Source organism: Phyllopteryx taeniolatus, chromosome 2, assembly GCF_024500385.1.
Source record: "Phyllopteryx taeniolatus isolate TA_2022b chromosome 2, UOR_Ptae_1.2, whole genome shotgun sequence".
Taxonomy (NCBI): domain Eukaryota; kingdom Metazoa; phylum Chordata; class Actinopteri; order Syngnathiformes; family Syngnathidae; genus Phyllopteryx; species Phyllopteryx taeniolatus.
The window spans coordinates 17,431,130-17,454,743 of record NC_084503.1 but is presented as its reverse complement, the minus strand read 5'-3'; the positions used below and the strand labels follow the sequence as shown (position 1 = coordinate 17,454,743).

The 23,614-nt window shown below is 41.4% G+C and overlaps 2 protein-coding genes across 5 annotated transcripts; one reads left to right on the top strand and one right to left on the bottom strand.

Annotated features, from left to right (window-relative positions):
- Window positions 1–1,043: 1,043 nt before the first annotated feature.
- On the bottom strand, window positions 1,044–18,826 carry tmco3 (transmembrane and coiled-coil domains 3). Its single transcript, XM_061763088.1, has 15 exons — window positions 18,686–18,826; window positions 17,877–18,056; window positions 16,465–16,778; window positions 16,101–16,268; window positions 10,229–10,408; window positions 8,232–8,432; window positions 7,985–8,113; window positions 7,821–7,913; window positions 7,557–7,743; window positions 6,873–6,990; window positions 6,582–6,777; window positions 5,371–5,521; window positions 5,207–5,286; window positions 4,972–5,121; window positions 1,044–3,918 (listed from the first exon to the last, which is right to left on the bottom strand). Exons 3-15 carry the CDS (start codon window positions 16,720–16,722, stop codon window positions 3,814–3,816), a joined length of 2,016 nt encoding a protein of 671 aa, XP_061619072.1. The 5' UTR covers window positions 16,723–16,778; window positions 17,877–18,056; window positions 18,686–18,826; the 3' UTR covers window positions 1,044–3,813.
- dcun1d2b (DCN1, defective in cullin neddylation 1, domain containing 2b) lies at window positions 18,769–23,503 on the top strand. 4 transcript variants are annotated; one of them, XM_061763141.1, is made up of 7 exons: window positions 18,769–18,942; window positions 20,516–20,732; window positions 20,809–20,977; window positions 21,121–21,251; window positions 21,326–21,408; window positions 21,540–21,636; window positions 21,816–23,503. In XM_061763141.1, exons 1-7 carry the CDS (start codon window positions 18,769–18,771, stop codon window positions 21,893–21,895), a joined length of 951 nt encoding a protein of 316 aa, XP_061619125.1. In that variant the 3' UTR covers window positions 21,896–23,503. The 4 variants fall into 4 exon arrangements, with proteins under 4 accessions (XP_061619125.1, XP_061619133.1, XP_061619149.1 ...); XM_061763149.1 differs by lacking the exon at window positions 18,769–18,942 and adding an exon at window positions 19,695–19,791; XM_061763165.1 differs by lacking the exon at window positions 18,769–18,942 and adding an exon at window positions 19,798–19,962.
- Window positions 23,504–23,614: the final 111 nt, after the last annotated feature.

Here is a 23,614-nt window from a genome sequence, read left to right as displayed (position 1 = left end):
GGGTTTATCCTTCACTAACCTACAGTATGTGAAGAATAGGAACATTAAGTGTACACATTGTGTTTCTGCATAGATCTACCCATCCATCCAATCTTAAAAGATCCCTTATTGTCACTGTAGTCAAGCAACTTATTTCAACCGCAGTAGACACAATAATGAGATTGCATTTTTTCCAAGTCAGAATAGAAATATAATTAAACAGTCTAAGTGTTTTTGGTTTTTTTACAAGAAACTTTTTACAGAAACTACAAAGAGTAATCATAAGGATTGAAGTCCACAATTAAATGTTAACAGCATTTTAATGAAAGTCTAAATTTAAGGTGCCTTTAATTGACCCATCCAACCATAGAAAGTTTATTGGGCACATCGGCACAATCTAGCTGTAGATTACCTCCCTCCCCAAAAATGTGAGCTGGCAATCATGCAACCTTCCAACCAGTTTGCCTATTCTCTTCTTCTAAACCCATGTACCATGTGTAACTTTTACATACACCACTTTTCAAAATGTCATAATTGTGCTGCTCACAATGTATTTTCAGTTTACGCATAATTGCAGAAGCAGTCTCACACCGGAGTTCTATTTAAAACACTGCTGCTAATTGGATGATGGTGCTTCGAATTAAATCTGCTGAGAGAAGAGTTTGGGGGTTAACAGCTTATACACACACGCATGCACGCACAAACACACACACAGTTACCATTTATTGATCACAAGATGAACTTTCATTGACCTGAGATCCTAGAAGAGTGACAGTATTTGCTCAATTAGATTGTTAAGACAGGTGAAGATTCTGTTTGGACAGATCATCATGTGAAGCCTCACCTCTCCACATCCATGCATCACATTCATGCACCATGTACCTCCCAGCTGAGTGGTCCCATGTGAAACTACATGAAAAGAAACACAAATGTGCTAGGTTTTTTCTGTGAAACACATGATACTAGACCCATTCTTAGGGTATATTTGTGAAAACATTTTTGTATAAAAGTGCAAGTAACTGGTTGAGGCATAAACGTGCCCACCGAAACAAGTACTGCAAATGTTGCTTTTCCATCTATTTAATAAATAAACAAATGACAAAACCAAAAAGTATCTTTTTCCATTGAAAGGTCATCAACAGTAATTTGTACAGTATGTACAGTACATCAAGAAACAGCACGTTCATTACATACAGTACATAGAGATGTCCAAAGCATACATAGAAGAGCTGAGCAGAGCAGTAAGTTGTATAGGCACATTAACTTGCAATGGTAACTAGTGCAATAACATAATTTATTTTCTATTTACAATAACAACAGTTGCAAGAAAAAGTATGTGAACCCTTTGGAATTACCTGGAATCCTGCATTCATTCATTTTCCGTAGCGCTCATCCTCACTAGGTTCGCTGGCGTGCTGGAGCCTAGCCCAGCTATCTTTGGGTAAGAGGCGGGGTACACCCTGAACTGGTCGCCAGCCAATCGCAGGGCACATATCAACAAACAACCATTCAGCGTACCCAGAGAAAACCCACGCAGGCACGTGGAGAACATGCAAACTCCACACAGGCGAGGCCGGATTTGAACCCAGGTCCTCAGAACCGTGAGGCAGATGTGCTAACCAGTCGGTCACCAGGCCACCGGAATCCTGCATAAATTGGTTTAAAAAAAGGTGACATCAACTGGAAGTCCCAACAATACACAGTCAGGAAAAAAACTAACCACACAATTATGTTTCCATGTTTGTATTGGACACAACATGTAAAAGTATGCGATTATTACTTCACCAAGACCTAATCAGTCAGAAGTTAGCCAACCTTAAGAGTTCAATCAATGTGATGAAAGTGGACATGTTTGTTAAAGTTGTTGGTTTCCTCAAAGATTATCTATCGATTGTAGTGTATTTTAATAGCAATTTATTTCATACATCCTCACACTACAGTAAATTGCGTGTAAAGAGTGACTGCGTTAACCATGGGGCCTTTGAACTATCTACTTCAAAGAGAGTAATTGCTTTCTGGGAACATTTTGCTTACCCAGCAGGTTCTCCCCCCTGCTATTTACAGGACAATACATCCTCTGGGTAAGCTAGGAGGTGAGCCATAAAAGGGGACTGCCATTGTAATATCAATGATTACTATCATCATTTGGTGGTTCAAAACCAGTCTCTTGCGTTCGGTTCATTCATGGACAGAAAGAGAGCCACCTTGTGGACAAAACTGACACCAACTATAGGTAAGGGGAGGAGCTTGCTATTCAAACCCACTCAGTGAGCCAATCGGGCCTAGGGGAAGTCCTTAAGAGTACGCCCACAGATGCGAGACTTTATAAGCGTGTGACTGAGAATATCGGGCAGGCTTTAGCTAATTTGACTTTGAAAACTGCGGTTATGACACCAAGCCTTTTCAATAAACCTAACTTTAACTTATCCCAAATGCCTGTGTCTCGAGGTATTCTTTGCTCTTGCTCAACGGAAGCGCCACTCATCCAGATGAGGGTGTTTCACAGACCAGGAAATCCACCACATTAGCTATCTATCACAGACCTGGGAATCCACCACATTAGCTATCTATCACAGACCAGGAAATCCACCACATTAGCTATCTATCGAAAGCTTCCTTGCCCAGTAAACACACAATAGTATTTCTTTTCTCAAGAAGCCTTTGCTGATGTGAACCATGCTTCCCACAAAAGAGCTCTCAGAATAACTACAATTAAGAATTGTTGACTTGCATGAAGCTGGAAGAACATGGAGCAAGTTCAGCACTCTTGCCGCTCTCCCGAGAAGTGTCTGTCCTATAAAGAGCACAGCGAGATCTCGAAAGCAAGAACAGCGCAGAATCCTAAGGTGTCGACTAAAGAATTTTACAAATCTCTAGCTCTTATCTTCGTTGACAAATCTATGATAAGTAAAACAACAAACAAGAATGGATGTTGGAGCACACCACGGAGTAAGCAACTGCTGTGAAAAAAACAAACAAAAAATACACTGATACAGGTTTGAAGATTGCAAAATAGCGCCTGGAAGTTTCACAGCACTACTGGCAAACTTGCATGGACAAATGAAACCAAAGTCAAATTGGTTGGCAGGAACACACTAAGTGTGGATGACAAAAAGGCACAGCACACCACGGGAATAGGGTATTGCTGAATTGAAACACTTTTGTCAAGAGGAAAGGTCCAAAATTCCTTCTGTGAGATGTGCAACTCTGATTTCCAACTGCAGGAAATATTTGGTTTAGGTTGTTATTGTCAAAGACTCAGCGAGTTATTATTTTTTTCCCAGTCAATTATTAAATCCAAAGGTTCAAACACACATACTTCACTGTTTTTGTGTTCATTCAAAACATAGAATTAGTTTGTCTGGTATTAGTTTACAATAATCTCTACTGTTGTGACTTAGATGAAGATCAGATCATGCAGAAATCCAGGTAATTCTAAAGCATCAACATACATGTTTTTGCAACTGTATCAATGTATTATTGGTCCAACAAAAACTACAAAAGTAGCATATAATGTTGTTTACTCTCATTGTAAAAGAGGAGGTGGCTGTTTTGGGTAATACCCCAATGTGCCATTACAGCTACTTTTGCAGTATAACACTAATAATAGAAGAGGAGCATAATGGAAGAAATTTGTAGTAATTTGGAAAGTGAGGTTATAAACATATCTTAGAGCAACATCAGCAAAAAATTTCTTTTGGACAGCCCCCACTTGATGGGATCATATGACAACATTTCACTCTCTGCTGTGCTGCCAAATGAATAATTCAAATTGTGTTAATGCTGCCGGATTTCCCACCTCCCAGTAACGTCTTGTCCTGAAACCGAGCCTGGTCATGTGACAGTTCTTCGTGACACCCATTTGTGTGTAGTCACTTTCCACAGGACTGGTGCCAGCAGCATGCTGAGGGTGCTGACACTGAGAACCAGCAGGTACACCTGAGTAGAACATACATTAAAAACTACTTGATATACCTTTTGGTATGTTTGATGACTGATTGTTCCGTACCTTCTACATTACAACTTCACCCGGACAGAAATTTACATTTTTATCTCAGAGCTAGTTTTGTGGCAGTTAAGAGAGTAAACTACACAGATGAGCCACAACTTTAGGGGCAAACTGCTCACCTATGATGCAGAGCAATGCAGTGCACACATCTATAAATAATAAATATCTAATATCCATTTCTCATTGTCTTGTCTAGGTGGAAATGATGTGTTTGGTGAACGTATGGCCATGTTAATCCTATCGGACCCTCCACATCCCGGTCACCAGCTCTTCCAGCTCCTTCCCTCAGGTAGGCGCTACCGATCATTGCAAACTAGAACTAGCAGACATTCCAACAACTTCTTCCCTCTTGCGATCAACTTCTTAAAACGCCTAACCTACAATTCGATTACAACATGCTGGCAATTTTTTGACTTGAGTTTGTTGTCACATTTCTGTGGGGCCAATTATATATTACTTGTGCACTCACTGTATTAGTCTCGCCACACTGCACTATTTGCATATCTGTTGTTGACCAACACTGGCCACTCATGCCAGAGTAGGATCTGCTCCATTTGCGCACTGACTGAGGAGTATCTGCAACATTTGCACAATCGACATTGTCCCAGATTATCGCGCTACGTCACTTTAAACTGCATACACTCCTTGAAGTCTCGGCGCCCTTTGCACAATGGTCATTGCACCGGACTATTGCAATATTAGTCATTCGAACTGCTCTAAGTGCTAGAGGACTCTGCATCTTTTGCACAATTGTCAAAAAAAAAAAAAAATAAGTACCGGCATTACCAGATAACTATTAACCCTTTATTGCTAAGTGACTGTTTTTTGTCAATGTCTTTATGTCTCCAAAGTGTTCTCTGTCAATTGACTGTCTGTTGTCATACTAGAGCAGCTCCAACTACCGGAGACAAATTCCTTGTGTGTTTTTTGGATATACTTGGCAAATAAAGATGATTCTGATTAATATTGAAGTCACCACTGACCTCTCTAGAGATGATGCCGGCACGACGCGCGCGGCTGCTGAGGACGAAGGAGAACTCGCTGACCTGTGCCAGTCCAGCTGAGACTATCCAGCGAATGTGACGAGAGCTGGGCGGCAAGATCACATACAGCACCAGCACGGCCATCAGGAACTGACAAGAGAAATAAAGATGGAGGAGGACTTTGAAACGGGTGGCAAAGAGAACAAAAGTACCAGAGGGGGTAAAATGTCATTACCTTCAAGATGACAAGTGTGAGTGTGAGTGCCCCCAGAATGGTGAGTTCATACAGTACAAATGTAGGGAACACATGGAGACCTGCGGCATCAAATTAATGTCTGTTAGTATCAACCTACAGTGCATCATCATCATGAAGTCATAAAATCATCAAGGGTATGCGACCAATAGAGGCAAAGAAGATGATGACGAGGAAATCTTGAATTGGCTCAAAGCATCCTTTGACCTCTGCGGTGACCATGTGACCTTGGGAGGACAGCAAAGCTCCAGCCAGGAAACAGCCTAACTCCATTGAAACATTCAGAAACTCTGTAACCTTAAAAAGCAAGCACAGAAACAATAAATATAGACAATGGCTACTTTATTATACTTGTACAATCTCAGTATCAACCACTCAAATTCAGATTCAAACTTAATTGGTCTACTCACAGTCTGTGATTTATTTATTTATTTTCATGTCTGTCTGGTGACTATGCATTATATTCCTTAATTCATTTCTTAACATTTGCATTAAATTTCTGAGACGACCACAACAGTACTACTTATTATCAGTAGTATTCGCAGTATTTATTATTTATTACTAGTTGTAGACCTTGATAAGCGAAGGAGAAATTATGATTTGATGGATGACGGAGGAAGCATGGTGTAATAGTGGCACATCTGTCGTACAGTCAGTAGATCGGTGTCTCATTAATCTATGTTGGAGCATCTCTGTGTGGAGTTTGCAAGTTTTCCCCAAGCATTCCTGGGTTTTGTTTGAGTATAACGGTTTCTTCCCATTCTCCAAAAACATGCATGTTACTGTCGGTTAATTGAAGCCTCTAAAATGCGCATAAATGTGAATTGTGAGTGAGGCTGACTGTTTGTCAATGTGTTCAACAATTCTGGCAAAAGTTCAGCGTGTACTGCACCTCTAGCCAAAAATTGGCTCATGAGTGACCCTAATGAGGACAAAGGGTATTGAAAATGGATGGCTAGATAGATAGATGAATATACAGTAGTTGATAAGATGAATATACAGTAGTTGAAGTCTGCAGAGACACCGAGGTGTTTTAAGAATTTGGTACTTATTAATAACACAACAGAAAGTTACAATTAAAAAATATATTAAATAAAAAAATGTATGTAGTGTATTGCTGTACTACAACTATAAACATTGCTTTAATAATACATCTCTAACAACGTCAAAGGCGAGAATCATTAACACTGTAAAGGCACCATTGTAGTAGTGATTTACCACCATCTTGTGTTAGGGCTCAGTCCCCATTCCCCACAAATAGTGGAGTGAACACTGTTACCTAATATTGTTGTCAATAAATGTAAGTAGCTTTCACGTATGTAAGTACAGAAGCACAACAAATAAATACTGCGCATACCGTGAGCATGAAAAAAACAAAAGCTGCTATCCCCAGCACCAGGATCTCCTTGTTGCCTTTGCTCTCAGTATGTAGTTTCTTGTAAAAGGCACCAACTACAAACGATTTGAGCAACACACAGAGAAGCATCACGACAGCCAGAGACACCAGGACCTGCGCCAGGAGGTACAGTACATGGAGACTTCCAAATAGGAAGCTGCAGTGCACACAAGGAAGCTAAGTGGTTTTACCAATGACAGAGTGCATGCTATGCTTGGTGGCAGGAGAAACTTGAGGTGAGAGATAACTGACCTGTGTGTGTCTCCACTTTGAGCCTGGATCATAGTGGGCATGACAGCAATGAATAGGCCGAGCTGAACGTCTTGCATCACTAACGTCCCGAGCAGTACACTGCTGTAGTCAAGGTCACCTGTGTCAGACGTACAGTAACAAGTCACATGTCACTTAAAACATTTACTTTTTATGAGGACATGCATCTAAATGATCAGATAAGTCAAACAACTGCAAAATATTTTACAAGATGTAAGTGCTGAAAACATTTACTGAGGACAATATTAGGTATACCTGCAGAATCTAAGTTGATCAATACAAGAGCTGCATCAAAAAAAAGAAAAAAACATGCCTTTAAAGACTCAAGGTTGAATTTTAATTTGCAATAATTCTTTTCTCATGGTGTACAACTGCAAAGCATCATCCAGAGGGATGGCTCTTATTGGGGTTACCCTATTAAGCTATGCAAGAGTGTAAAACATTATGTTTTGATAAAGCTCTTGTACTGAAGAATGTACAGATGTACCTAATGATGATAAAAGTGGCAAGTGTATAAATAAAGTCAAGATCTGGCCGAAAAAATAAATAAACAAATTAATTAAAAAACGAATTACCTGGGAGATCTGTTTGTGATGTGTTTCATGTCAAATTGCAATGACAGTTTTGTAGAATTTTGAACATTTTACATCACATTGATGCACTAACCTTCCTTCTCCCCTCTGCTACCACCTGCTAAGAAACGGGACACCAATGGGGTGCTGGACAGTGAGAGACACGTGGATATGAAGACAGTCTGTATGGGTTTAATGTGCAGCGCTTGTCCCCATAACAGTCCGCTAACAACCATGAGCAGACACAGGTAGCAGGAACCCTGCACTGATGTCTTCCATACCTACACACGATATACACACACATACTGTTATACTGCACATCCTTTAAGATCACAAACTGAAGTCCCAGTTTGTTTACCTTACGAAGGCGCTCAGGGGAGAACTCCAGTCCCACCACAAAGAGGGTAAAGAACACCCCCAGTTCTCCTAGTGTCTCTACTTGGACCATAGACTGTTGCACACAAACAATAAAATCAACACTCCCAATGAATGTAACAAAACTGCAATGACAGACACACACACCTTGATGCTGTTCAGTCCAGATGGTCCAAGCAGGACCCCACAGATGATGTATCCAAACATGGGAGGAAGACCCACCATAGTGCACATCCAGCCACAGGGTAGTGACAACATTACCACAGAGACCAAATCCTATTCACACAGAATGAAATGAGTTATATTTAGGTAATTAATACATGCATAACACTCACAAAAAAGATAAGTGATATCCACTTTTGAACAATATCACGTATTAAAAAAAATAACTGACCTTGATAAAATGATGGTCTGCTCTTGGCATTGTGGAATCCCTGGGTTTGGTCAGCACATACTGGTTGTTTTGAGAGTCAATGAGCATGCTCAGGCCCAGGTCGGCTTCTGCTTCCCTCTGAGCAGATTTGTTCTTTCTCTTGCCTACATTCTCCTCATCATCCTCCACTCTCAGCACTGCTTCTACATTAACTCCTTGCATCTATACAGCAAAAAAGAGAGTGGAGGGAAGTAACAAGTCACATCCAAATGTATTACCTTGAAATGTGCAATAGCGTCCTGTATTTCTTTAATGATAAGGTTGCTACCACTGCCTCTGATTTTATATGTTTTCTGCTGTGTTCAGTTCATTTACAGTTGTGCTCATAAGTCTACATACCCTGGCAGAATGTATGATTTAAGATTTTTCTTCCGATGACAGTCAGATTTATGTCCCATTAAGGAAGAAAGCTGGAAGAAATGCTTTCTCAGTTAAAGAATTTCTATTATGTCTCAAAGACATTAAAAAATGAAAACTAAAATGAGTGTTTGGTCCCGGTGTACATACTAACTCGTTGACTTGGGTCAATCGTCTCAAACTCGGCTTTTAAAATGGACAATGATTTTAAATTGGATCGGCAAATAAATGCAGTAGTCAAATACAGCTTCTTTTACATTATGCATGTGATGGACACGTCAGTAAAGATGACACCCAGCACCCCTAGCCTCGGCTGCCCCGCAGAGTCCGTCTGCGTACACAAGACATCTCAGGAAAGCCTTGGCTGTTTATCAAAGAAGAAGTCCCACCCTTGAGGACTTGAACGCTGCCAGAACTAAGACAAGAGCGTGCAAAATCCTCTCGGACCCTCCACATCCCGGTCACCAGCTCTTCCAGCTCCTTCCCTCAGGTAGGCGCTACCGATCAATGCAAACTAGAACTAGTAGACATTCCAACAGCTTCTTCCCTCTTGCGATCAACTTCTTAAACACCTAACCTATAATTCCATTACAACAAGCTGGCAATTTTTTTGACTTGAGTTCGTTGTCACATTTCTGTGGGGCCAATTATGTATTACTTGTGCACTCACTGTAGTTGTCTCGCCATGCTGCACTATTTGCATATACTGGCCACTCATGCCAGAGTAGCATCTGCTCCATTGCACACTGTTTGAGGAGTATCTGTAACTTTTGCACAGCCAACATTGTCCCAGATTATCGCACTACTCGTCACTTTAAACCGCATACACTCCTTGAAGTCTCGGCGCCCTTTGCACAATGGTCATTGCACCGGTCTATTGCAATATTAGTCATTCGAACTGCTCTAAGTGCTAGAGGACTCTGCATCTTTTTGCACAATTGTTTTTTGGCAATGTCTCTGTCTCCAAAGTGTTCTGTAAATTGACTGTCTGTTGTACTAGAGCGGCTCCAACTACCGGAGACAAATTCCTTGTGTGTTTTGGACATACTTGGCAAATAAAGATGATTCTGATTCTGATTTCAAGATCCTTTCATCAAGTTTTGTAAATTTGTAAATGGTCTTGCCCCGCCTTACCTCTCTGTGCTACTACATCCCTACGCCCCTGCCCGGTGCCTCAGGTCAGCTGCTTCTAGAGGTACCGAGGTCTAGGTAGAAGCTCAAAGGTGATTGAGCCTTTTCCATTGATGGGTCTATGTTGTGGAATGGTGTCCCTCTACACATTAGAAAAGCCTCCTCATTGTCCGTTTTTAAAACTCTTCCCAAAAGCCTTTTTTTGGGGGGGCTTTCAACACAGCTTAAGACTTCATCTGTTTTAGTGTTTGTGTTTTTGTTTATTTACTTGTTTTATTGTTTTACCTTTAATTGTTTCTATTATGTTTGACTTTTATTTGTGTACAACACTTTGTTTCCAGATGTAGTTGCTTTATTGGTGGTTTATAAATAAAGTAGAAAGGTATATCGCCTGATTTGTATTTTGGTTGCTTTAGAAATGCTCGGGACAACTTCAACATAAGAAGTTCACAGTACGGTTAATTGTTAACCTGCTTGTTGTTGTCAAAGGCATGTTCCTCAATCTCTTCTTCTAGTCTGTCTGCTGCCTTCCTGACATCCTCCAGGATCTCGTCGACCATAGACAGAGTCTTATTACGGGCAAGGACACTCTTTACAGCCTCCTGCTGGTGCTTCTCTGCAGCCAACAGTTCAACATACTCCTGCTCCTCCTGGAGGATTAAGTCAAAGACAGGAGCACAAGATTATATAAAATAAGACATCTTAAAAGGTTATTATGCAAAAAAGTAAGAACTCTGCTGCAAAACTGTTGATCAATAAGTCAAGACAGACAACACAAACATGAAAGGTTTATCAGGCTATGGTGTAAAGCCTAAAATCAGACTTAAGAGCACACACAGTACCAATACAATAGTGACAGAATCATCACAGTGAGTGTCACAACTTGACTCTCACATGACACTATAGAAGATACATTTGAACAGCATCTGATTATAATACAAGTGGTGTCAAAAATTCACACAAAGATATATAAGGTTTTACTTTAAAAATATTACAGTCGTTGTAGTTTGCATTGATGGAGAATCGCCCTGCATTAAACATACTAGAAAGGCACAGAAATACTATCAAACAAAACTGAGCATTGTTATGCACGTGTACAGGTGTACCTACTGAGGTTGTCAATACTTTGTTGCAGTTGGACCTAATTTTATGATAAACTATGTTTGTATGTATTCATGCATGTATTTGTGGTGTGTGTGGTACATTTTAAAGTTGATCGATTCGATTCAGTTTGATTCAGTGTGCTGACGATTCGATTTGATACAGTTTGATTCACATATATTTCATATAAAATCCAAATTGCTTCCGGCACTTTGTACTTTAAACTTGCCGGGGTGTTGTGAATCCTCTCAGAGTCTGCAATTTCTCCTTGCATTTTAACTCACAAACTCACAGTGCTAGTTAACGTAACTGCAATGAGTCTCGCCAGTTTTAAAGGTCCCATATTTTGGCTATTGAGACCTCCATAAAGTGACTCACGAACATGGACTTAGTATAAGTGTCCATTTCATTTATTAAAAAAATAATAATAATAATAATAACAATAAATAAAAACAACACCTTGGTTTTGTCATACGAGTGTCCAGAAAAGGCCCCTCTGACAGCTACTTCTGTTTGACCCAGTTTTGTATGCATTTTGTCCATATTTGGCTAAGACCGCCCCCTTTCCTCTGATTGGGTGCCTCCGTGAAGAAGACCCACTTGTGACAGCACACGTGTTTGTTTTGTTGACAGCACTGGCTCAGGAGCGGAGAGGTCAGCGGAGATCTTCGCTAGTGACGTAGATAAGCTAGAGAAATTGGAATGACCTGATTTCAGGCTTCCCTGCAGAAAAACGTCTGGAACTCAGGAATGCGTGGATGATTTTAATTCAGATTTCACGTTTACTGTGGCATCATAGAGACAATATAACTCCCAAATACGAGAAGAAGTTGGTTTGGTAAAATACGGGACCTTTAAGAAAGAGGTAGATGGACAAAGGAGATGCAGCTGCGTCAGCAACATCAAACTGATTTTTAACTGTTTGACCAGGCGATCGGCCGGTTCAAACTATATTGAGTTCGATGCAATAAGATTCATTAGTCTGTGTACTGATACACTCACATCTTTTAAATCAAAAAGGATTTTCCAATTCAAATAAGTTTGTGTTACACCGCTAGCATGTGTATGTATGGATGTAGCGTGCATGTAAGTACAGGAACGTATTCAGACGCCCTTACATTTTTCACTGTTTGTTATAGTGCAGCCATTTGCTAAAATATTTTTTTTCCTCAATAATGTACACACAGCACCCCATATTGACAGAAAAAACCTGAATTGTTGAAATGTTTGCAGATTTATTAAAAAAGAAAACTGAAATATCACACAGCCATAGGTATTCAGACCCTTCGCTGTGACACTCATTTTTTCAACTCGGGTGCTGTACATTTCTTCTGATCATCCTTGAGATGGTTCTATGCCTTCATCGGAGTCCAGCTGTGTTTGATTATAGTGATTGGACTTGATTAGGAAAGCCACACACCTGTCTGTATAAGACCTTACAGCTCACAGTGTATGTCAGAACAAATGAGAATCATGAGGTCAAAGGAACTGCCTCAAGAGCTCAGAGACAGAATTGTGGCAAGGCACAGATCTGGCCAAGGTTACAAAAAAAATTCCGATGCACTTAAGGTTCCTAAGAGCACAGTGGCCTCCATAATCCTACAATGGAAGACGTTTGGGACGACCAGAACCCTTCCGAAAGTTGGCCGTCATGCCAAACTGAGCAATCGGGGAGTACGAGCCTTGGTGAGAGAGGTAAAGAAGAACCCAAAGATGAGCTGAGCTCCAGATATGCAGTCAGGAGATGGGAGAAAGTTCTAGTAAGTCAACCATCACTGCAGCCCTCCACCAGTCGGGGCTTTATGGCAGAGCGGCCCGACGGAAGCCTTCCCTCAGTGCAAGACACATGAAAGCCTGCATGGAGTTTGCTTAAAAACACCTGAAGGACTCCAATATAGTGAGAAATAAGATTCTCTGGTCTGATGAGACCAAGATAGAACTTTTTGGCGTTAATTGTAAGCGGTATGTGTGGAGAAAACCAGGAACTGCTCATCACCAAAGCAGTAATGACCAAAGTGGAACCCCAGTTTTGGTCGTAAGGCCAAACCACTGGCTATCCACAAGACGAGATGTTTCAGCAAACCAGCCGCTTGCTCCCAAACAGAGCCACAGCGGTGTGACCCGCCGAGCCAGTCAGACCTCAGCACAATGGGTCCCAGAAAATCGATTTTTGGCAAAGCTCAACTTTCTTCTTCCTTCAAGTCGGCGCTCAGGACAAACTTCCTCCTCATGGCGCGCAGCATCCTTGGCTGCCACTTCAAACTGTGAGTCATACTTTTACCAAATTAAGTACAAATTGAGGCGGACGACTGGTTAGAGGGTCTGCCTCACAGTTCTGAGGACCGGGGTTCAATCCCCGGCCCCGCCTGTGTGAAGTTTGCATGTTCTACCCGTGCCTGCGTGAGTTTTCTCCGGGCACTCCGGTTTTCTCCCACATCCCAAAAACATGCATGTTAGGTTAATTGGCAACTCTAAATTGCCCACAGGTGTGCATGTGAGTGCAAATGGTTGTTTGTTTGTATTAGCCCTGCGATTGGCTGGAAACCAGTTCAGGGTGTACACCGCCTCCTGCCCGATGACAGCTGGGATAGGCTCCAGCACGCCTGCGACCCTAGTGAGGAGAAGCGGCTCAGAAAATGGATGGATGGATGGTTGGATGGATGAAGTACAAATTGGTGTATCACATATTTGGATTAAGATTATGAGTGGGAAAGTCTCACGAATCTCATCCTTGGCCCATGAAAATACTTAATAGCGGTTCACCTGAGGTAGTTCACCCTGTGTCATCCTTCGCTATTTTCCTCAACTTTCTATAGAATAGAATAGATTTTCCTCCCTTTTCTCTTTAATTGCATTTTACTATGTACTTGTAGAATTAGAAACTAAACCTGACAAAATACGTGGACTGTGCTCTTTGTGTTTCTTGAATCAAAGATTAGAACCTCTAACATCAGAGAACTACACAAATTACATAAGTGTAGCAACCCTTCATGAATACCTGATTTATCGTATGTATGCATGTACAGTTGTGCTCATAAGTTAATATACCCTGGCAGAATTTATGATTTCTTGGCCATTATTCTGAGTATATGACTGATAACACAAAAACTTTTCTTTGACTCATGGTTAGTGCTTGGGTGAAGCCATTTATTATCAAACAACTCTGTTTACTCATTTTAAATCATAAGGACAACTGAAACTACACAAATGATCCTGATCAAAAGTTAACATACCCTTGACATTTGGCCTGATAACATGTACACAAGTTGACACAAATGGGTTTGAATGGCTACTAAAGGTAACCATCCACACTTGTGATCTGTCTGCTTGTAATCAGTGTATGTATAAAGGTTCAGTGAGTTTCTGGGCTCCTGACAGACCCTTGCATTGACATCTCTGGATTCTGAGTCATGGGGAACGCAAAAGAATTGTCAAAAGATCTGCGGGAAAAGGTCATTGAACTGTATTAAACAGGAAAGGGATTTAAGAAGATATCCAAGGAACTGAGAATGCCAATCAGTGTTCAAACTCTAATTAAGAAGTGGAAAATAAGAGATTCTGTTGAAACCAAACCACGATCAGGTCGACAAACAAAAATTTCTGCCACATGAGCCAGGAAAATTGTTCGAGATGCAAAGAAAAACCCACAGATGACTTTGGCTGAAATACAGGACTCTCTGAAAAAGGTGGTGTGGATGTTTCAAGATGCACAATAAGGAGGCACTTGAAGAAAAATGGGCTGCATGGTCCAGTCGCCAGAAGAAAGCCATTACTACGCCAATGCCACAAAGAATCACGTTTACAATATGCCAAACAGCACAGAGACAAGCCTCAAAACCTCTGGAACAAAATCATTTGGAGTGATGAGACCAAAATTGAACTTTTTGCCCACAACCATTAACGTTACATTTGGAGAGGAGTCAACAAGGCCTATGATGAAAGGTACACCATTCCTACTGTGAAACATGGAGGTCGATCGCTGATGTTTTGGGGATGTATGAGCTACTAATGCACGGGAAACTTGGTCAAAATTGATGGCAAGATAAATGCAGCATATTATCAAAAATTACTAGAGGAAAATTTGCACTCATCAGCCCGGAAGCTACAGATGGGATGTACTTTGATATTCCAACATGATAAGGATATAGGCGGCACGGTGGCCGACTGGTTAGAGCGTCAGCCTCACAGTTCTGAGGACCCGGGTTCAATCCCCGGCCTGTGTGGAGTTTGCATGTTCTCCCCGTGCCTGCGTGAGTTTTCTCCAGGCACTCCGGTTTCCTCCCACATCCCAAAAACATGCATTAATTGGAGACTCTAAAATTGCCCGTAGGTGTGACTGTGAGTGCGAATGGTTGTTTGTTTGTATGTGCCCTGCGATTGGCTGGCAACCAGTTCAGGGTGTACCCCGCCTCCTGCCCGATGACAGCTGGGATAGGCTCCAGCACGCCCGCGACCCTAGTGAGAAGCGGCTCAGAAAATGGATGGATGGATAAGGATCCAAAACACAAAGCCAAGTCGACCTGTCATTGCCTACAGCTGAAAAAAAGTGAAGGTTCTGGAGTGGCCATCTCAGTCTCCTGACCTCAATCTCATTCCGCAACTCTGGGGAGATCTCAAGCGTGCAGTTCATATAAGACAGCCCAATAATTGACAGGAACTGGAGGCTTTTTGCCAAGAAGAATGGGCAGCTTTACCATCAGAGAAAATAAAGAGCCTCATCCACAACTACCACAAAAGACGCCAAGCTATCATTGATGTTAAAGAGGGCAATACCCAGTATTAAAAACTGGTGTTTGTAAACTTTTGATCAGGGTCATTTGTGTAGTTTCTGTTGTCATTATGATTTGAAAAGTAAACAGTTGTTTGATAATAAATGGCTTCACCCAAGCACTAACCATGAGTGAAAGAAAAGTTTTTATCATTCATATTCTCTGAAAAATGGCCAAGAAATCAGAAATTCTGCCTGAGTATGTAAAGTTATGAGCACAACTGTATGCCTGTATGTATGTAACCGGTATGCATGTATGTTACCGGTATGTATCGTACAGGTATGTATGTATGTATAAGTCATCCTCAATTGTGGCAAACACACTGTGTAAATAGTGGATTTTAAAATCAGTTTTCAATTAGTTATTGATGGATAATAGTTCAAAATGATTAATAGTGTGAAATCCCCATGGACAATTCATGTCTAAGACAGTGATGACGTAGATGCTTGCTATAACTTCATGAGCTGATCACCTGTATGGCCGCCTCCCTGAGAGCCTCCAACCTCTGTTTGCTGCTCTCCTTCATGTTGACCACATCCCTGTAGTCTCCCTGCAGTGCCCTCTGCAGACTGCGCACCGCCTGGAATACCATGTGCTCACTCTCATTCAACTCCTTCTGAAAAACCTGTATTGTGTGCACCTAAAGGAAGTCAGAGAGGCACACATACCTCAGTAGACCAAAACAAGACAGTCGTCCAACAATAATTTTTTTTTTAATAAAATAAAAACTAATAAAACAATTGTTATTAAGGGGTGTTGTATCGAGAAATCTGAGTGCAAAAATAATTTCATCACCATAACAAAATAAGTATAGCACAAAAAACAGAGTCTTGTACCTGAAAGTGACGCTCAGGTTCTGAAAGTGTTTGGTCTCTCTTAACAGCAGCCGCAGCATCTGCCAGCTTACTGATGACGACGTTCTTTCGGCGTAGGAGGTTACCCAGCCACCTGCAGTTATTGGCCAACCAGGTTTTTCCCTGTGTGGCCACACTTCTGCGATATTGCCTGTTGGCATGCTGAGCCACCTGGTCTGTCTGCTTCACAGCAGATGCCAAAGCCAGGCCAAGGCACAAAAGTAACCAGACAATCTGCATCCAAAGAGGCTATTCACTCCTGACTAGAGTGTGTGGACCGGATGAAAGTAATAGGCCTGAAAATTGGGAAAGATGAGAAAAAAAGAAAAAGACATGCCTGCTAATATGAAACTTCATGGAATGATAAACTGCTACAACTGATTACAACTTTCAAGAACATGTCTGGTCATATATAATGGTGATTTGTTTGTTCCACAGTAAGACCAAAATCCTGCAATGAAGCGATGGCAATCATGGCACCAACAATGCTCGTGCTACAACCGGAAACTTTCCTCCCTGCAAATTACCTGAATGCACGTCACAAGAACTACCCTTCATAGAACACTTGGAAATCCACTAACTGGAAATGACATTGATGAGTTATAATGGAAATCAATTCAGATATTCTCGGAAACAAAAATAGATGCAAGTGACTTGTCTTAAAATGTTATCGTTTGAACTTGTGGGCTTGGAAATGATCAAAAAGCAGAAGTTGTCAGCTCCATATTTGAGAAAAAAAAAAGGTACACTTTTTTGAGAGTATGTTTGTAGGTCAGTCATTGTTTGTATTTCAATACAGCACATTGAATATTTAGGTAAGGTGTGGTTACAGCTTGTTAGATTAAACAAGATGTGCAAACAATTTATGTTGGCTAGAATTCTTCAAGCGGCACGGTGGACTACTGGTTAGAGCTTCAGCCTCACAGTTCTGAGGACCCAGGTTCAATCCCTGGCCCCGCCTTTGTAGAGTTTGCATGTTCTCCCCGTGCCTGCGTGGGTTTTCTCCCACATCCCAAAAACATGCATTAATTAGAGACTCTAAATTGCCCGCAGGCATGACTGTGAGTGCGAATGGTTGTTTGTTTCTCTGTGCCCTGCGATTGGCTGGCAACCAGTTCAGGGTGTACCCTGCCTCCTGCCCGATGACAGCTGGGATAGGCTCCAGCACGCCCGCGACCCTAGTGAGGAGAAGCGGCTCAGAAAATGGATGGATGGATAGAATTCTTCAACACCTTGTGCTGAGTTGCTAGGTGCATTTGGCTTGATTGAACATGCCAAGTGTTTGGATTCCAGCATGGAATCCTGAATTTTAATACAGGGGGTTAAACCGTCAACACCGCTCATTGACTGACCATTAATAATGCACATAGTCCTTTTGAATATTTTCAACTCACACCCAAGATGCTTCACACCTTTGTGAGCATTAGTAAAGATGGGCGACGTTAACTTTCCAAGCTGCTGCCCGGTCCTTCCTCCAGTGACTGGAATGCTGCTTGGGTAATGCAGTGACTGGAATGCTGCTTGGGTAATGCAGCGACTGGAAGTCAATAGTACCTCTGTTCACAGGCTGGCTGCTGTAATGAAAACACACATTCATGTAAATGTTTTATAGTCTGAAAAATAATCTGGTCCGATGTATAATTTCAATTTTTGAGGCTATATAATATCAAACATATGTATACTTGGTCACAATCATTTATACTACACTGTATGAATGTCATAGTCAGTACAAAGTCACTCAAAACTGCAAATACTTAAGAGTGAATGATGACATTAAGATAAAGACTTGTTCATCGAGTTGGTGTAGTGTGTACAAGACAAAAATGTGATAATTTAAGCGTTTTTAAAAATTTAAAAATATTGGCAGTGACCTAAAATATGATTAAATAAGAAGTGTACATGAATACTGTGGGTGGAAAACACGAAATTAAATGTAATCGTTTTCTGGAAATTAATTTGTCCTCATTGTACCTACGGCACTTTTTTGGTGGACACTGAATGGTCCAAGAGGGAAACCATCGATGCAGGAACGACTCAGCTGCACGTCCAACAGAAAACCAGCGAAAAAGCATGCGACGACATTCGGATAAACCGTAACATATCCTACCATCACGCAAAGGTGAGCAGCCACAGGGGACAGTGCGAAGACGTCCCATTTGACAAATGTCCAGTCTAAACACACGAATAATGGAACAGCTACTACCTGCGAGAGAATATTTGCCTTGCGTTGGCTCTCCACTGCACGACTCAAGAAGCCGGGAACAATCAGCTTGTTGTATCAGAGCGATGGCTCCCCCCTCCTGGCCAGTCGTCCCACATAGCAGCTCAACCAAGCCAGCCTCAGTGCAGCTTTCCAGCGACTCACTTGGCCACCAACTTTCACGTTTACTTCCGTCCGCCAGCCACTGTGATAACCAGCAACATCGCACTAGCAAAGAGGACAATCGCTCAATCGTCCCGGTAGGTGCAGATATTGGTTAATTCTCACCTGAACGTTTTGATATCTTATTCTACTTTGAACCGTACTTACCTGCACTCTCCTCGGAGTTTGTCAGAGCAGCTCGAGCCACCCGAGTCAACTCTCACCGCATAGAACTCCCATGACACACGAAGCTCCCTCAAGCTAACACAACTTTGCTAACGTCGTTAGCTTCCATCAGCACAAACGATCTTTTTGACGCAGTAGGTCATTAATAATGCAGCCTTTGATGCGAACACGGAGCAAAGAAAAGACCAATAGCTACGTTGCTTTTGAATTCGGTTGAGTACTTTAACTTTGAGTCGTCCAATATTACTTCCGAAACAGTTTATCTGCTTCAATATGGGAGTTGTAGTTCTGTTTTCCTCCCCGATCAAGTCAAGTGCCCGAAACTACAGTACTACGAATCCCTCACGTCATTTATCATCAGCGCTATATAGTAGTTTTAAAATGCAGTTTAAGAATGGGAGTAGAGTCGTTGCAGTGTTTAACTCAAACCCAACCGACAATCCCATTCAAAATCTGTTATTACGACTTTTAGAGAGACTTCTATTATTCACGACAGCTGTGGAATCGCTCTTCAGCGGGTCTCACTGACAAGCAATATTCTTTAAAAAAAAAGAAAAAAGTTAACGTTCTTCTGAGGTAAATTCCTTTGGAACACATTACATTAGTTATTTAAAAAAAATAGACGTCAAGTCACACGGCCTGTGAAGTTCTGTGGACTACATGTCCCATGAATCATTTGCAAACACAGCGGCGCAGTTCTGTTGGCGCATGCGCAGCAAGGCCAAGTAGATATGTTGGCCAAAACAGCGGGTGATAAAATGGTAGGTACAATTTAAAACGCCACACCAGAACAAGTTAAGATTAAAAATACAAATGCTGTCACTGCCTGTTAATCATAATTTGAAGATACTGCGAAACAGTTGACTGCAGTGTCTGTAGCCGTGTGGCGCATTGTTAGTGTGATGAAATATGGAACATGATGGAAACGGAAGGTCAGTGGTTGGTATATTTGGAACGCGCACGACAGCACTTGTGGCACGTACCTTTCCCTTTTTTGGTAGGTCATGTCCCCTAAAGGGGGTCAGGAGACCACTTCGGAGGATCCCGTGTTGTTGTCTCACGTCCGTTCACGGCGAATGTGCTGCTCGATCACCGCGCGGGTCGGGTCGGCACTTCTCCAAGACTTGCACTGGATGACCTTCTGGGTTCATTTACCACTGCGTGATAATTCTGCAAATCATCGCGACGTTGTGTTGACGCTTTTCGAACTCCTTGAACGTTGAATTTGCAAACACCTGCATTGTATGAACATTTTATATTGAGCAATGTTTGTGTTGTATCCATATCAAATGTATGCCACATTTGAGGGTTTCTGTTGCTGAAGGTTGTTATATACTGTACTATTAGATAGCCGACTAAAATCGGACATGGGATCTCACGGTAGGCTTTGCAACTGTGTGTTGAATTCAAATGTGCATTTATGGTGTATTCATCCTGGCTTTGTGTTTACCGTATGGGCCTTGGTGTGAATTCTTCTTCTGTCAGCACAAGTTAAAGTCATCACAGAGAGACAAGGTTCGGCAGTTCATGTCCTTCACACAGGCAGGGGAGAGGACTGCTGTGTACTGCCTGTCACAGAATGACTGGAAACTAGAAGTCGCGACAGACAACTACTTCCAAAATCCAGACCTTTACTATAAAGAATCCATGAAAAATTCAGTCGATCGCAAGAAGCTGGAACAGCTCTATAACAGATATAAAGGTGAGTATAAGGAGGCAGTGACATTCTCAGGGGTGTTTACAGTTGTGTGATCACATTTTCTATTCTTTCTTTGCAGACCCCCAGGATGAGAATAAGATTGGCATCGATGGAATCCAGCAGTTTTGTGATGACCTGACCCTGGACCCGGCAAGCATGAGCATATTGGTGGTAGCGTGGAAGTTCAGAGCGGCCACGCAGTGCGAGTTTAGCAAGAAAGAGTTCCTGGATGGAATGACAGACCTCGGGTCAGTATCAGTGAAATGTATTTTTAATTGCAACTTGAAAGAGGGCTTTCAAAACAATATTTTATTTACTCTGCCTAAGATCCTCACCATTATTTAGAATAATTACATTGGTAAAGTCTATTATTTGCCGTTAATCCCTCCAGCTGTGACACTCCTGACAAACTAAAGGCCATCCTTCCCAGACTAGAGCAGGAGCTGAAAGACACTGGGAAGTTTAAAGACTTTTACCAGTTTACCTTTAATTTTGCCAAGAATCCTGGGCAGAAAGGTTTAGGTAAGGCTGAAAGCAAAATGTTTTATGGGAGTATTTATTCAGACTGATTTTCTCCATTATTCTTAATGTCTCAGAGTTAGAGATGGCTGTGGCTTACTGGAATCTAGTTCTTACAGGTCGCTTCAAGTTTTTGGACCTTTGGAACACATTCCTGCAGGTAAGTGGAGAAAGTTGTCACACTTCTTCCACATAACCCAAGCTCACACATACTGGATGAAACCTTACGGTGTCATGAAATCACATCTTTTCCCCTTCTGATCAATTGTCTGGTTACTATGTTACATTCAGGAGCATCACAAGCGCTCTATCCCCAAAGACACATGGAACCTCCTTCTGGACTTTGGCAATATGATTGCAGATGACATGTCAAACTATGATGAAGAGGGTTAGCTGATGAAGTTGCAATATTTAACATGCATGATGATTGTCTGACTGCTCCTAATGTAATGTATTATTTTCCTCAAGGGGATGATTTGCAGGACATCACTCAATTAAATCAAATCAAAAATTTGCATGTAAGCTTAGGTGAGAAGTAGCTAATACCTTTTCCCTCACTTTTCACAGGAGCATGGCCTGTTCTCATAGATGACTTTGTGGAGTTTGCAAGACCACTTGTAATGGGGGGCAAGAGCGGCAAGACATAGTCTTTGACCCTCATGCTGTGACTGGACTTCTCTCCCAGTTTTGCTTTTTTTTTTGTGAGTGATGATTTTTTTTTTTCCAAACACATAAGCCAAAAAGACATACCCAGTAGTCTTGCTTGTGGAGTTGTCGAACATTGAGCCTGCATAAAATACCTGGTTGATCATGGATTAAGCTGCACCTGCATAAAATATCTGGTTGATCATGGATTAAGCTGCACCAAGAGGTTTTTATGTCCACTTCAAGTGGACTTCAGAAGTGATGGTCACCTGGTACTTCTCATTTATGGACAAACATTCATCATACTGCTGTGGACTTGGCTCACTGACCTAAATCTTTTGCACAAGAAGCGGGGACAGCAAGAGTGAGCTTTTTGGACAGCAGCAGGTGGTGTCTTCCTGTTTTTAGTTAATGGAACAGCACACTGAATCATGCATGTTTCTGTTGAATGAAGCGGTGCCATTGACAAGCTCACTGACAATCACAGAGCTGAGGAAAATGTGCACTTGGTTGTCATTGTATGAGTGTTTTGGGTTGGGCTCATGATGAACATTTTAATTTGCTTTTATATTAGTAACATGGTGATTCACTTTTGAATGTGGAATGAGTTAAATATCCAGCTCTGCATTTTGTACTTGAGTTTGACAGTTCATCAGAGCATACATTTCAAGTTTAATACCAGCAAAGTTACAGTAATTGTAATACTGTACCTAAGCATTAGTAGTTGTACCTCAATTGTGTACACTTTTAAAATACAACTGCCTTTTTTCCCCAAATAAGTTAAGCACTTTGTAAAGAGCAACACAAGAAACTGACTGGCACATAAATTGTTTTCTATAGTACCCCGGTGAATGATGACTTGCCAACTACAAACTGCACTGATTCAGTTTTCCAAACTTTTATCACACTGTAAGCTGCTACATTTTACGTCAACATCCAATCCCTCTGAGCAAAATGTTCCAAACTTTGATCACACTGTAAGCTGCTACATTTTACTTCAAAATCTAGTCCACCAGTATTTTTGAATGTATTTTGTTGACACTGTTTGAGGTTTTAGTTTTATTCTATTAAGTATCGCAGAAAAGGTCTCACTGAGATTGTTGCCGCCATCTAGGGGTGGCTGTGAACAGTACTTCTCGGTTGGAATCGTCTGAACAAGCCTCAATTGGTTAAGCAAGGCTTAATGCCCAGTTGTTTTCCATTCGGCTTATTTCCCTGATACATATTGCACTGCTGTCCTCACAAAGCTGTCAACTTGTAGGATCTTTAAACCTGCATTGAATGTGAATGCGACAAAACAAGTTTTATCCACAATTGAGTGACGCCCATGTTTCACAACACCAGGCTGTTTGTGTACTTCTGGTACACTATAGGATTGTGCACATAACTATTCCGTATAAAAATATGGAGATGATGTGATACCTGGCTTAAAAGCAGGAAAATATGACATCCTAAAGATGGCAGCCTGTTACATTTGGTACGTGTCATCTGTTGCTGGTCACCTTAACTGTTTTCCATGGCAAAGGAAAGGGATTCTTTTGTCTCAAAGGTGTAGTTGTTTTACAAAAGAAAGTCAATAAAGCATGTGTGTGAAATGGATTATTACGTTACATTTAGTGGTGGTCAGTCCTATGTTTGATATGATTGAAATGAGCATGTAAGCAATCGGGTCAATGCACACTAGCTTGAAGTATATGAATCAATCTAATCAATAGCTTTTA